At 42.9% G+C, this 14,092-nt stretch overlaps 1 protein-coding gene across 4 annotated transcripts in view; it reads left to right on the top strand.

The window, feature by feature from the left end:
- ncoa1 (nuclear receptor coactivator 1) overlaps positions 1-12,420 on the top strand; it is a 70,364-nt gene extending 57,944 nt beyond the window's left edge. The window contains exons 16-22 of one of the 4 annotated variants that reach the window (XM_036147194.1): positions 2,434-2,602; positions 2,770-3,075; positions 3,502-3,603; positions 5,397-5,799; positions 7,592-7,754; positions 7,826-8,015; positions 10,061-12,420. In XM_036147194.1, coding sequence (XP_036003087.1) covers positions 2,434-2,602; positions 2,770-3,075; positions 3,502-3,603; positions 5,397-5,799; positions 7,592-7,754; positions 7,826-8,015; positions 10,061-10,240 — 1,513 coding nt within the window. In that variant the 3' untranslated portion in view covers positions 10,241-12,420. Of the gene's footprint in view, positions 1-2,433; positions 2,603-2,754; positions 3,076-3,501; positions 3,604-5,393; positions 5,800-7,591; positions 7,755-7,825; positions 8,016-10,060 lie in introns of all 4 variants that reach the window. The other 3 variants (XM_036147193.1, XM_036147192.1, XM_036147191.1) reach the window with 3 other exon arrangements.
- Positions 12,421-14,092: the final 1,672 nt, after the last annotated feature.

Genomic DNA, 14,092 nt, shown 5'->3' with positions numbered 1-14,092 from the left:
TAGATATATTTTCCCACTAAGTCAGATAATCAGTCAGTTCTCTGATGTGTTTTATCTCTTCTATGCCGATGATATTCAGCTTTACTGGTCCTTTAAGCCAACTGAATATTTAAACTTGTCCTCCTTTAAAATAATGCTTTACCAGTATCAAACTGCGGCTCCGTGACTCCTGGTGAACTCTGATGAGACAAAAACCTAATTACTGAGAGCCGATTAGCTCAAATCAAGCAACGCCTTTGTATATTAGCGCTCCTTTGTCCAATCAAATCTCAGAAATCTTTTTATCATTGTTCTTTGAGTCCGTTGAACTCATTTATTAATCAGAACGTTGTTGTTTTTTCCAGCTAAAGAAAATATTTCTGCACTTGAAACTCTAGTGTCAAAAGCTGATAACTCATTGTTTTATCTCACCTCGTCCTGATTGTTGTAACGGTCTTTTAATTTGTGTGGAATATTAAGGATCTTTACTGCCTCCAGTCAGTTCAAATGCTTCTTTAAAGCTTTTAACCAACACCACACTGCAAAAACGTATCTAAAAATAAGGTAAATGTTCTTAAAGTTAGTGTATTTGTCCTGATTTGAGCAGGTAAATAAGATTATTTGCCAATGGAATGAGTATTTTGACCCCTAAAATAAGATAATTAGACATCATCCTGCACTTGAAATAAGATGATGGAGATGAATTGTTCCTATTTTAAGTGCAAAAATCTTATTCCATTGGCAAATCATTTTATTTACCAGCTCAAATAAAGGACAAATGCACTCATTTCAAAAAGATTTTAGTTATTTTTAGTTCCACTTTTGCAGTGTGGTCAGGCTCAAGTCTAGATTTCATCTTCTAGAGTCCTACAGCTCTTCTCACAGACTTTTTCAGATTTTCCAGTCAGAGGTTGTTAATGGGTTTTCAGACCAGAAGGGATAAATCCTTTAGAGCGTCTTTGCCCAGTCTTGATTCTGGAAACAGATGAAAGCTGCCAAAATAAAATAAGTATTGTTGGACTTTAGCAGATTGAAGGTTCACCATCTCCCTGTCTCCACGCTGGGCCAGGAAACCGAAGCAGTGCGCACCCATAAACACCTGGGGACCCTGAATGAATAAAAAAATGTGACTGGTCCCCAGCCAGGATACGGACGCCTGCTTAAGGGAAGGCTTCAGATGTTTGGGTCCTTTACCGTACGTCAGGAAATGCCGCATATGTCATATCACAGCAGTGGCCAGCGCCCTCTTCTGTTTGCAGAGGAGGCGGTAAAAGGGACGAGAAGAGCAGGCGACTGGATAAACAAGTGAAAACAATGTTTTATAAAGCCCAATAACACATTTGTAGTTCGGTATTTTTAAATCATCTTTTTTTTCTTGTGCTTTTAAATACCATTTTATTCAATTCAATTTAAATTCAATTTTATTTATATAGCGCCAAATCATGAAACATGTCATCTCAAGGCACTTTACAAAGTCATGTTCAATCATATTATACAGATTGGTCAAAAATTTCCTATATAAGGAAACCAGTTGATTGCATCAAAGTCCCGACAAGCAGCATTCACTCCTGGAGAAGCGTAGAGCTACAGGGAGAGTCGTCTGCATTGTTGATGGCTTTGCAGCAATCCCTTATACTGAGCATGCATGAAGCGACAGTGGGAAGAAAAACCACCCATTAGCGGGAAGGAAAAACCTCCGGCAGAACCGGGCTCAGTATGAACGGTCATCTGCCTCGACCGACTGGGGTTACAGAAGACAGAGCAGAGACACAACAAGAGAGACAAAAAAGCACAGAAGCACACATTGATCTAGTAATCTGTTCTACATTAGATGGTAGTAGCGGGTGAGCCGTCTTCTCTGGATGATGTCACAGTTAACAGAACGCCAGACCAGGTGTACCTACTATGAAGAGAAAAGAGAGAGAACAGAAAGTTAAAGCAGAAATGACAACACATAATACATAATTGAAGAACAGTAGAACTCTATAGAGTGAGAAAATTAGATCCTGATATCCTCCAGTAGCCTAAGCCTAAAGCAGCATAACTATAGAGATAGCTCAGGGTAACATGAGCCACTCTGACTATAAGCTTCGTCAAAAAGGACATTTTAATCCTAGTCTTAAAAGTAGACGGGGTGTCTGCCTCACGGAGGAAAACTGGGAGTTTGTTCCACAGGAGAGGAGCCTGATAGCTAAAGGATCTGCCTCCCATTCTACTTTTAGAGACTCTAGGAACCACCAGCAGACCTGCAGTCTGAGAGCGAAGTGCTCTGTTAGGAATATATAATTTATTGATGTCTGTGGATATAGTTGTGTGGGCTGCTACTGCATCACCAGGCTCCCTTTAGGCCGTATGCTGTAAAAGCAATAATGTGCTGATCGGTCAGCGTCTGTAGATGCAATGGTTTTTTGTTGTTGCCCACAGCTGTGAGTCTGATTCTCTTTCCCCGAGCAGACAGTGTGTGCCTTGCACGCTGGATGAAGACCTGGGCCCCCCGACCACGCCTGAAGCGCGGAACGACGAGAAGGCTCTGATCGAGCAGCTCGTCTCCTTCCTGAGCGGGACGGACGAGAGCGAGCTGGCCGAACTAGACAAAGCCCTGGGTATCGACAAACTGGTACAGGTAAGCCACTAAAGGTGCATAGCCACGTTTTATGCTCATAAAGAAAGACCAATGATCATTTTTTTTTCAACTTCTTCCAGCTTGAAGGAGTTATTTTAATCGTTTTTGATGTGGCAGTGAAGAGTTTTCACTAATTAAACCATTGATGCCAGCTTCCTTCTCCGCAGGGCGGCTGCTTCGACCCTTTTCCTCAAAACTTCCCACCCCAGCAACCCACTGCCACGCCCGTCTCCCTGGACCCCAAGCCGCCCGCCTTTACCTTCCAGTTCCCACCGGCTTCGCAGGCTTCGTTCCCTCCAGAGCTGGCCGCCGTGGGCCAGCAGGGCGTGGCGTTCGGAGCCGCCTGCGGGGCTTTCCCCGGCGGGGGGCTGAGGCCGGGCGTGACCAGACCCCAGGGGATGGGCCCCCAGCTCAGGCTGCCGCCCAACCAACTGCGGCTGCAGCTGCAGCAGAGACTGCAGGGCCCGCAGCAGGTGGGATTATCGTTGCTGCTTACGATGCGTCGTCTGCTATCGATTCGGTGCTTTTACTGCCTGGAGTCGCTGCGCCGCCTGATGCATAGAAACATTAAGGGTGTAATTTATTTAGGGCTGTTAACAGAAGGACAAAGTGTTATAAATAACGAGTGAGAGACAAAAACACTCGTACCTCTTTAGGAGGTATTGATTTGCTGCCCTTTGCACGCGTCTGTATCGCGCTTCATCGTGATGAGTGTTTTTATTTTCTTTATATGGATTAAGAAGCTCGGATAAGAACGCTCTCCTGCTCCCTCGCTGATATTCATCCCATCGCTCTTCCTCTCGGACTCTTATTTGATTGATTATAATTGACGAATTCCTTCTTTATCTGCTTTTCCTTTTACTCTCTTTGCATGTATTTAAACTGTTTTTTTTTTTCAGCTCCAGAACCGGCTGGCGGCCATGAATTCATTCCCAGGAGGACCCCAGCAAGTGAACCTGGGGGTCCGACAGGGGGTCCAACAACCCCAGATGCCCTCACAGGTCAGCCAGAGCGCCTGCTCTTACATTTTTACAGTGCTGCCCATATGTAGAGTGTAGAAAGCATTAAAATGTGTTTAAGTAGCTTTTATTGAGTCTGGGAAGAAAATCCTGATTGAAATCCATCCACTGCTTTTCTGAGATCGGGTCGAGAAGCAGGAGGCAACAGGTCCACATCACACGTGACAAACTTGTGGCTTGTGGACCCAAATCCGGCCCGTCAAGGCAATTAATCCGGCCCTCAAGAGCCAAACAAGGCATATCATGTCATAAAGTAGAGGCATATATTATTTTAAAGTGTATAAAGTGGCTAAAACTGTTCCTCCTGTAGCAAATGTTGATTTTGTTTTTATCTGTGTAGTAACAGCATCCTGCCACTAGATGTCAGTTTTTCCACAACACATTAAAACAACCCAGAAATGTTCAAAAAGAAAAAAAATAATGCAGAATGATGAGTTTAAAGTGTAACTCACCCCAATATTTTTGCAGATAAATTGTATAAACTAGCCCAAGGTGCTACTTTTATGTTACTGTACATTTGTTTACATTTTTATGTGAACTGAAATGAAATTATGAAATCAAAAGTATCATCTATACAGGTGCTACCGGCCCTTTTAATGACTTCATGATACCAAAGTGGCCCCATATAGAAATGAGTCTGACAGCGCTGGTCTACGTCCTCCACTTCATTCTGGAGGACCTCAGGCCAGACGAGATATACTGTGAGAAAAAAGTGAAAATGGATCGATTCCAGGTTTCTGGCTGGACAACGATCTTCTTTTGACAGAAAGTGTGCGGAAAATACATTAGGGGTTCTAATACTCTTTTAATTCACAGGAAACATTGAGAAAAAACTTGTTCAGGGGATGTTTCTAGAACATAAAGGCAACATAAACTCAAACTAGGATTAACTATTGTACGTGCTGACATATTGAATTTTGAATTTGAATTGAATTGATATATTTATTTCGAACATGCAGGAGAAGGTATATACAAATAAAGCCAAAAAAAAAAACAATAACACAACATTTAAAATCATTGGAAAGAAAACAATAAACAAGGTACCCTTCTTTCCTGAGTTAATATACCTCTATTACATGTGCGAAAAGGAGTAGGAAGAAGTAAAACTTATGTACTCCTAGCCCTTTATTTCTTTTATTTTATATATATATATATATATATATATATATATATATATATATATATATATATATATATATATATATATATATATACACCTATACCTTCATACATATATACAAATAACAAAACAAAAACAAGACTTTCTACCATACTTATCTATACCTTCTGAAAATAATTTCCTTGTACTTTTTTTTTTTTTTAAAGGAATATGTTTGGGCATTGCTTTAGGTTCTCATTTAGTTTGTTCCACAATTTAACTCCGCAAATTGATAAACATAATCTTTTCCTTGTGGTTCTACATCTATTAGTCTTAAAATTTCCCCTTCCCCTTAAATCGTACCCTCCCTCCCTTTCAGAGAACATCTTTTGTATATTCCCAGGCAATAGGCTATATCTTACTTTGAACATGAATACTGCAGTTTGGTATTGAATTAAATCATAATATTTTAGTAATTTAAATTTTAGAAATAATGAGTTTGTATGATCCCGAAATCCGGCGTTGTGAATGATTCTTATATACATACAATTATTTCAGTAATTGTCCTGTAATTGGCTTTAAAAAGCTGAATAAGCTCGTCTCAGATTAGCCACTTTAGTCTGGTGTGTCTGTTTTTATGTTTCCTGGTGTCCGAACGTTTTCTCCTCCTTTTCAGCCTCCGCTGAACGCCCAGATGCTGGCGCAGCGTCAGAGGGAGCTCTACAGCATCCACCACCGGCAGCAGCAGCAGCAGCTCCTCCAGCACAAGGTCCGGCTCATGAGACAGAACGTGGCAGGAGCTGCGCCCGGGGGCCCCGGGACCATCAGGGTACCCAAAGGCCCCCCCGCCACGTCTCAGCAGCAGTTCAGCTTCCCGCCGGGGTTCAACCCGATGGCGGGGAACACCCCTACCTCACCGAGTCACTTCAGCGCCGTGTCGGGCGCCCCTTTGGACACCAAGCTGTCCGTCAGGGTCCCCCCGAGCAACCAGACGCTGCTGGGTGGCTTACAGGGCCAGTTTGACGGCACCGTGAACTCCTCGATGCAACAGGGACTCTTTCAGCAGTTTGGAGGCTCTGGTGAGTTCAAGGAGGCTGGATTCAGAGAACAAATGAAGGATTTTAGGGTTCATTCGCAGTCTGGAAAGTCTGGACACCGAAATAGCCAGGAAAAAATGTCATTTCCAGACTTTATTTCCTGTTTCATCCATTTCATCCATACACCCTATTTCTATCTTTCATGCATTAATCTTTGGTTATCACTAGGGATGGGAATCGAAAACCGGTTCCTGTTCAGAACCGGTTCCGTGTTTTTCAATTCCGTGGCACCGTTTGGCAGCTCGCTTAACGATTCTCTTTTCGATTCCGTTGTGCTGCGGCTCTGAGCAAGTTACGCACACGGCATTCAGTAAGCAAGCACGACGTGACCAGGCGAAAAACCAAACAAAAAAAAATGCCGCCCCATCGGGGGAAGCGGTCGAATGTTTGGTTTCATTTTAAGGAAGAGAAAGATGGCAACGAGGCGCTTTGCAATCATTGCAAAATGGCGTATACATCCGCGGGAGGAAATAGATCCAACAGGCAGAAACACCTGCGCACACAAACAATTTAATGAATGCCGTGTTTTTGATTCTAAAGTTACGACCAGCATGGAAGGCAACTCTGGTGGTAAGTAGCTAGTTTTACATCACTGGCTGGTTCCTAGTAAATCATGGCATTCCTGGAAATAAACCAATTTCCTACCTCTCTCTTGGGTTATTAAGGGAGTGTGCCTTTCTCGTTAATCCAGCCCTTCATTGGTAGCATGTTTAATTAGAACTACTGGTAGCTGGAATTATTACATGATTCTAGCTATTGCAGTGGATGTAACGAAACATGCTACGAAGTTGCTCCGCAGTTCAGGGAGCGAGAGAAAGGTGACGCTCGTTTATATAAATCAGGGGGAGATTAGTTTATTTCCCAAAATTGTACAGTAATGCTTTTTCATTAAATTGATGGCTTCTCTGTTAGATTTAGATGACTAAGGTTATCTAAAGAGCAGGGTTTCCCGCAGCGCTATCTTGGCGTGGCGGCTGCCACGCCAAACTGACGTTACCGCCACGCCAACATTCCAAACCCCCCCCCCCCCCCCCCCCGCGAGTCGGTCCGCCTCGCATAAGCAAATTCCTGCGGGAAACACTGTAAAGAGAGATTAATACGCAACTGTCACAACAAACTTACATTTTCTTAAATTCTAAGCAACTCATCTACTGTATTTAAGATTGTTCTTATATTCCTTTTTTTATTTAAACAAATATAAATGTTACTCCAGTTGCACATTTGCTGTGGACATCTTGACCTTGTTAGTTTGTAAGGTCGTGTGATAGTTAAGTAAACAAAGTTGATGCTCATCATCAAACTGTTTGTTGTCCTTTTTCCCCCAAATTGGAATCGAAAAGAGAATCGAATCGTTTCATAGAATCGATAAGGGAATCGGAATCGTGAAAATCTTTTCAATTCCCAACCCTATTTATCCCTCCGTACATCGTTAATCGGTCAGTCCGTCTCTCCATCCATTCCTCTGTTTATCCATGCATATTTTGTTTGCATGTTTTATTTACTTCTCTCTCTCCTCTGTTTATCAGCTTTAAAATGTCTCTTGAATTCACAGGGAAATGTTGTAGCCATACTTTCAAAGTTGGCCCAAAAACGCGACTCCGGCGAGAAGTTTGGTTTGAAAAAATGCTTAGAAACATCCGTTACTCTCAGACAAGAGAAATATACCTTTTTATTAAGTGACGTTTTAGATATAAACTTGTTAAAAATAAACGTAATTTTAAAGAACCTGGGTTGCATTGTTTTGTTTTTAATGAAACTTTTATCTTTGCCACAGCTGTGGTCCAACAAGACCCACCGTTTCCTCCTGAGATGAGCCCCACCAGCCCATTGTTATCACCTCAAAGCTCCACCTCCCAGAGTCCCCTGCTTCAGCAGGCGCCACCTCCAGGCTATCAGTCACCAGACATGAAGAGCTGGCAGCAGACGGGCCTGGGCGGGTAAGGACTCCCTTCTTCCGCTGAGGTCCCAGCATGTTTTAGCGCGTCTGACTTCCCTCTCTGCCCCGCAGCCTGTTCGGTCAGTCAGGACAGAGTGCAGGGCCGGCGTTTGGCCAGCAGGGGGCGTACAACAACATGAGCATCACCGTCTCCATGGCCGGAGGCAGCGGGGCCGTCAGCTCTCTGCCTCCGATGGGACAGGCCGTTGGAATGAGCAACAGTAACCTCAGCAGCGTCAGCTCAGTGTGCAGCGACCAGCAGGTTGGTGAAACCTACAGTCCGCCGGCACCGAAGGTTAAACCGCAAACCAGCGAAGCAGGATTTCAAAACCTTTTTTTACGAGCAGCAATCTGAAAATCTGGATGTGACGTGCGTTGGTCTGATACCCTTAAATAGCTCCAGCGCCAGCCGCGACTAGCAGATATAAACAGACGTGGCGCCATCTAGTGGCAGTATTGCAGAACTGTCGTAACGCCGGTTTGCTTAATTTATAAATCAAAATTAAATAATGCCAGACTGAGCCTGACCCTCGCAACGCCTCACAGTAAAGCGGCAGCTCACCATGATCAAAAACCAACGTTATTAATTAAATAAAACGATCTACAGCAACTTTAAGAGCCTCATATCAGAACATTTACTCACGTCAGTCAACTCTGCATCACATCCGCTTCAGTGAACACCAACGTTCAGACTGTATTCCCAGAGACATTCCAGGATTTTCGTAACCTGACTCTAGCCAGATTGATGTCGCTCCGCCTAGCTTCACTCACATCCATCTGGTACATCTCCCATAGAGAGTGATTTCTCCAACCAATTTTATTGTCTAGCCAATCAGGACGCAGGGCTGGAGTTTCATAGATGTGACGGAGTGGAGAAGCGACTGTGAGACTGTTTTGATTTAAACAACAATGGCGGCTCGCATCTAGGAAGCAAGCGTTAACATTGATGCTGCTATTTCTTCCGTGTTGTCCAATCTACCTAATATTGTTTCATTAAAAGAACATCAGAGAACGCCTCTGAAGGCTTTTGTTGGTGGAAACCATGTTTTCGCCCTTCTCCCGACCGGATTTGTTTTGTTTTCCGGGGCTGCAGACGCGGAAGCGCCCCGGAGCGGTTAGCCGCTAACCGTTAGCGGTTAGCGGCTAACCATATTAGGAGGCCTTTAGTCCTCAACGCGGTCGGCAGGGATCGACTCCGACCCGCGGCGCTTTGCCGCCTGTCTTCCCCCCTCTTCCTGTCAGCTCACTGTCAATAAAACGCGTGCCACTAGAGCCGCAAACACATTAAAAAAAAAGTAAAATTTTTTTCCCTGAGTCGCTCTCATCAGCGTCACGGGTTAGCTTCGGTGTGAGTGGTTGAAATAGCACGTCGATAAAGATGACAGACAAGTGGCTTATCCAATCATATGCAAGGATTTTTGATAAGGCCCAGCCTTCTGAAACGCCATTCCTATGGATCTGTTCCAGATGGATGAGTGGAGCTAGGCGAAGCGAAATCCATGTGGCGAGAGTCAGGTTAGGCTTTTCCCTCTTGGAATCATATTTTTGTGTTTCTCCCTCCGGATCTTGGACCTTTATTCATTGTTTTGCTGGGAGATGCTAACAGCCGTTAGCCGCTTCCTTGTTTTATCCCCTGCAGCACATGCATGGTGACGTACTTCCTCTGTTATTAAAAATAAACACGAAAGGCTTTATTTACTAACAAAGCGTAAAACACCAAAATAACAACTAATAAGCCAGCAGGACGTGATAAAAACGTTCATAAAAACTTAGTATGCAACCAGGGTGAGCTGCTGACATATAAATAAAAAAAGTCAAATAACATGGCTGTGCACCTTTAACCAACTTCAGCGCTTTGGGTGGTCAGCATGACTGGAAAAACGCTATATAAGTTCAGCCCATTTACCATTTAACTGAAGCTGCAATTACAGAGAAACGGGGGGGTTAAATGTGGCTTAACACCACACTTAGTATTTCTTTGTTTGTTCAATCATAAAACCGAAGCGTGATACTTTGTGTTGATCAATCACACATAAAATCGTGTAATGATGGCCGTTTCTATCCTGAACTCTAGCAGATTTTACTTTATCCAGACAAAAACCACCGCAAAGAAATAAAGACGACGGCTCGTTCCTCTGCTCATCAGAAAAGCATTTCCACCATGGCTAGCTCAACTACAGCGGCGTTTGCTAAACTGGATGCGTTACAAGCCCGTACAATAAATCCGAATAAAATCCGCAAACATTTGTGGTTAAAATGTGACTAAATGAGGAAAAGCTGCTTTATTATTATTATTTTTTGTTGCAGGTGCAGCAGGTCCAGGTCTTTGCCGACGTCCAGTGCACGGTGAACCTCGTCGGCAGCGACTCCTACCTGAACCAGGGCTCCATGGGGGCCGCGGCGTCCCAGAAGGGCCCCGGGCCCCAGGCCTCGCAGAGCAGCCAGGCCCAGCAGAAGAGCCTCCTCCAGCAGCTCCTCACCGAGTGACACCCCCCCTCCTCCCCCTCCACCCCACCCCGCCCCATCCTGTCAGCTCTCCTGCTCCCCCCTCACTGATTTATCGCCTCCTCCTGCTCCTCGGAGGTCGGCGCACCAGACCCATGCTGTCTCTGTCTCACCTTACGGACGGACGGATCGACGGACGGATGGAGTGAGCAGGTGGAGAGGTGAGGGAGGGGGGGTGGCGTTTCAGGCCTGGTTACCTCACCGGGCCGGTACTTTTTGAGAACGTCAAAAAGGAGCCGCGGTGTTATTTAAACCTGCCTGTCGAATCTGTCTGACAACCTGTCTGTCTGCCTCAGCCTATTAAAGGCAGTGTTGTCTTGCTGCTCATTTTTTCTCGGCGACCTACTTCCTGCTCCCTGACCCAGGAGAAAACAACTGCGACGTCATTGTAGATTTGCCAATTATTATTATTATTATTTTTTATTTTTTTTCGTCACTGTCGAATCAGGGCCGACCTCCTCTGTTTTTTGTTTTTTATTTTTATTTTTTTTTCGTTCTCCTGCCTCGTTTTGTGCTTCGATGACGGGTTGGCCGGCGTGGCACCTCTGGCTTTTTACTGTTCTTTAATTGTTTCGTTAGCGTCGTTCTCTACCCGTCTCTCTCTCTCTCTGTCTCTCTCTCTCTCTCTGTCTCTCTCTCAGCGATGTGGGAATGTTAAGGTTTCAGACCTCAGCGGCATTGTGAGATAGAAGCTCAGTATCAGCTGGTTCTGGGACTGTTCCTCTCTATCTGCTGCAGTGCCTGGTGGAAGTGCGAGTTTGTCCCAAGCTCTTGCTTCTTCTTCTTCTTCTTCTTCTTCTTCTTCTCCTCAATTTTTTTTTATTCTGTATTTTATGTTTTGGGTTGGATTGTTTAAAAAAAAAAAAAAAATCTTCTGCTCTCTCCGTCATTATCATCATCATCATCGTCATCATCACGACCTCCAGAACAAGCTTTGACACCAACCGGGACGGACGGATGGATTGATGGGAGTCAGAGGGGATGCTGCTCAGTTTTTGAACTTAGATGTCTTTTATTTTTTGTTTCTGTCAGAGTATAAAAAACAGACTGTTATGATTATTTAACTGTCTTGTCCGTCATATTTTAGCCTCACCTCAGCAGATGTGAATACGGAGGCCCCGGCAGGGTTCTTCCTCTCCTCCTCCTCCTCCTCCTCTCCTTCTCTCTCTTGTGTCTTCACGGTTTCTCTCAGCCTATCAGTGTTGTTTGCCACGTGCACCATATGCAGGCGGGTAGTATTTGTACATTACAGAAGGACAAAGACTTTATTTTTTTGGGGAGGGTGAGCTAACCTGTTCTCTTGTAACTGCTTTCCTTTGAAAGAAAAAAAAACAAAAAAAACAAAAAAAAAAACAAAGTGTAATTAATTGAATACTCAGAAGAGGCAAACCTATGTATAATGTGATTCGATCCATTTATTTTGTTTGTTTTTATTAGTTTTAAACCAGTTCTAATAATGTCTACTCATTTTTGTTTTTTTGTTGAGATTATTATTATTATTATTTTCTTTGGCATATTGTGACACACCGACATGTTGCAGTGGAGGAAGAAGTTATTCCAGCTTCGACAAATGTGAAAATTTAAGCCAATTTGACTTTTAAAAAGAAAAAAAATTAGTTAGAAGCGGCTCCCCCTTTTTTCTTTTTTTTTTCTCCAAACATAAATAGTTTGTTGTTTTTGTTTTCCAGGGAGCTAGTTAGCCATTATCCCTATTTTGATTGTTTTTTTTTGCTTTCTCCTATTTTTTTTTGTATTAAAAAAAACAGCACCTCTGTTTGTAACCATTGTATAAAAATTATAATTATAGCTCAAGTCGCACCGTTTGCTGCTCATAGCTGCAACGAATGATGCGCTTTCCCTTTTATTGTCCCCATATATAATGAAATTTAAATAGAGGCTTTAGCTTTTAGAACTTCCTAACAAAGATGTGATTTGGTGATTAATTAAAAGATGTCAGGAATCTGAATTGAGCTTTGATTAAACAAAAAAATAATAATAATTTTGCTCCAGTTCAAACCGTGTTTATCCAATCGGTAATTCGTCTCCTTTCCGCCTCTGAAGTCGTCACTCCGCCGCCGGCTGCTCACCTGTACAGCTTCCTGTTGACTACTGTTGATCGGTCATACACTGTCTCTCTCGACGTCATAACAGACATGAGGATTAAAAAAAAATTGTTTTTATGCACAAATTTATAAAACTCCCAGATGAGATTTTGCCTCTAAATATGCTTTACATGGCTAAGTTGTTTCATTAGCAAATCCAGAGTATATTTCTGAATTAGTTGCACGCCCGAAGGTTTCAGCTTCCATCAGGATGGATTTTTATTTAGGAAGCAGCGAGAAATCTGCTGGATAACGACTGATTTTCATGAATTATGGTTAATTTCTCTCCCTGTCTGCCCTGACGGATTGGATGAGAGAGGCGTCACACTCGCTGCAGACCCCACATTCAGACCTTTTTTTTCCCCCAGGACTTTTCTTTTTTGTGTCTTCAACCACTCAATAGAAATTTAACAGTTAATCCAATCCCAACTAATTTCGTATGCTAATGTGGCGAATTAAGGCTTTCAGCCCAGATTTTTATGTAAAGTCGACATTCCTGCTGCTAGCTTCTCCGGCGATGCTGTGTGATGTGGGAACCGCTTTGTGCAGCTCTCTCGACGTAGCCGATTCGTACCTCAGCTTCGTAGCTAGCCGTTAGCATTTCGTCCTGACCTCCTCCTATTTTGTACCGAGAAAAAATTTTGTTTTCCTCATGGACACGATTCAGTTTTGATTTTAAATCTTCACACACACACAAGACCAAAAATAAAACCTCTCAAACCGCTGTAGTAACTTTATCGCTGCCACGGGAATAAAATGCTAACAGACAAGGTTAGCGGTAGCGCTAACGACATCGTCGTTCTCATAAAGATGCAGATTCAAGAGTCTGGTCCTTAAAAGTATTGTTTCAGGATTCCTGAATCTTTGAAGCACTAGACTTTTGCATATTTGTTATACAGTTATATTTGGCATTTATAGCTGGTGTTTTACGTCAAAAACGCTGCAATACCAGCACTCCACCAGTAGGTGGGGTCAACATAAAAATCCCAAATATCCTGAGCACGGCTAAAGCGTTGCAAGGCTTATGCTCCTCCCAGTCCTGCTTTCTTTGACCCTTTCCTCTGATAACTGTTTTATAGAAACCAAATCAGGTCGAGGCAAATCGTAATTTTTAATAATCTCTTACCATCATTTCCACGCTGGTCAGAACAAAAAAAACATTTTTCTCACCAAAAACTCTGCTGGCATAAACCGGCCGGCAGACAGGAAGAGTCGCTATTATTGCAGTTATCACTCATGATCCGTTGAGGTGGGCTTTTAATTTGCTTACATTTTTTAAAAAAAATCTTTAAAGCATCTGAGGTTTGCTTCATGAGCTAAACGCATGATGAAAATAATCCTGATGGTTCAGTAGGACTAAAATGAGATTCAGCAAAACAACTGGAAGGTCCTGTCTGTCAACAGCCCCACCAAATAGATCTTATATCCATAATAAACTAAATAATCAACTGAACAACCAAAACTTGACTCTCCTGGTCAGAATTCAATTCTATAGTTGGGAAATTGCATCTTTCCCTGCAGAGTCCGAATGAAATTATCTGAAGATTTAAGGATATGCAAAAAATATTTAGGTTAATTGCATGTAAGATTTTTTTTAAGCAGCTTACATAAAAAATGCATTTACTTCAGCATCAATAAGAAAAAAAATAAAAAATAAATAAAAGACAGTTAAGTCAGATGATCCTCTAATTGTTGGCAAATTATTTTTACATTTTAAATGAATTGACTGCAT

This window comes from Fundulus heteroclitus, chromosome 15 (genome assembly GCF_011125445.2).
Source record: "Fundulus heteroclitus isolate FHET01 chromosome 15, MU-UCD_Fhet_4.1, whole genome shotgun sequence".
Lineage (NCBI taxonomy): Eukaryota > Metazoa > Chordata > Actinopteri > Cyprinodontiformes > Fundulidae > Fundulus > Fundulus heteroclitus.
Note: the sequence above shows the minus strand (reverse complement) of the source record. Positions and strands in the feature narration are given on the sequence as shown.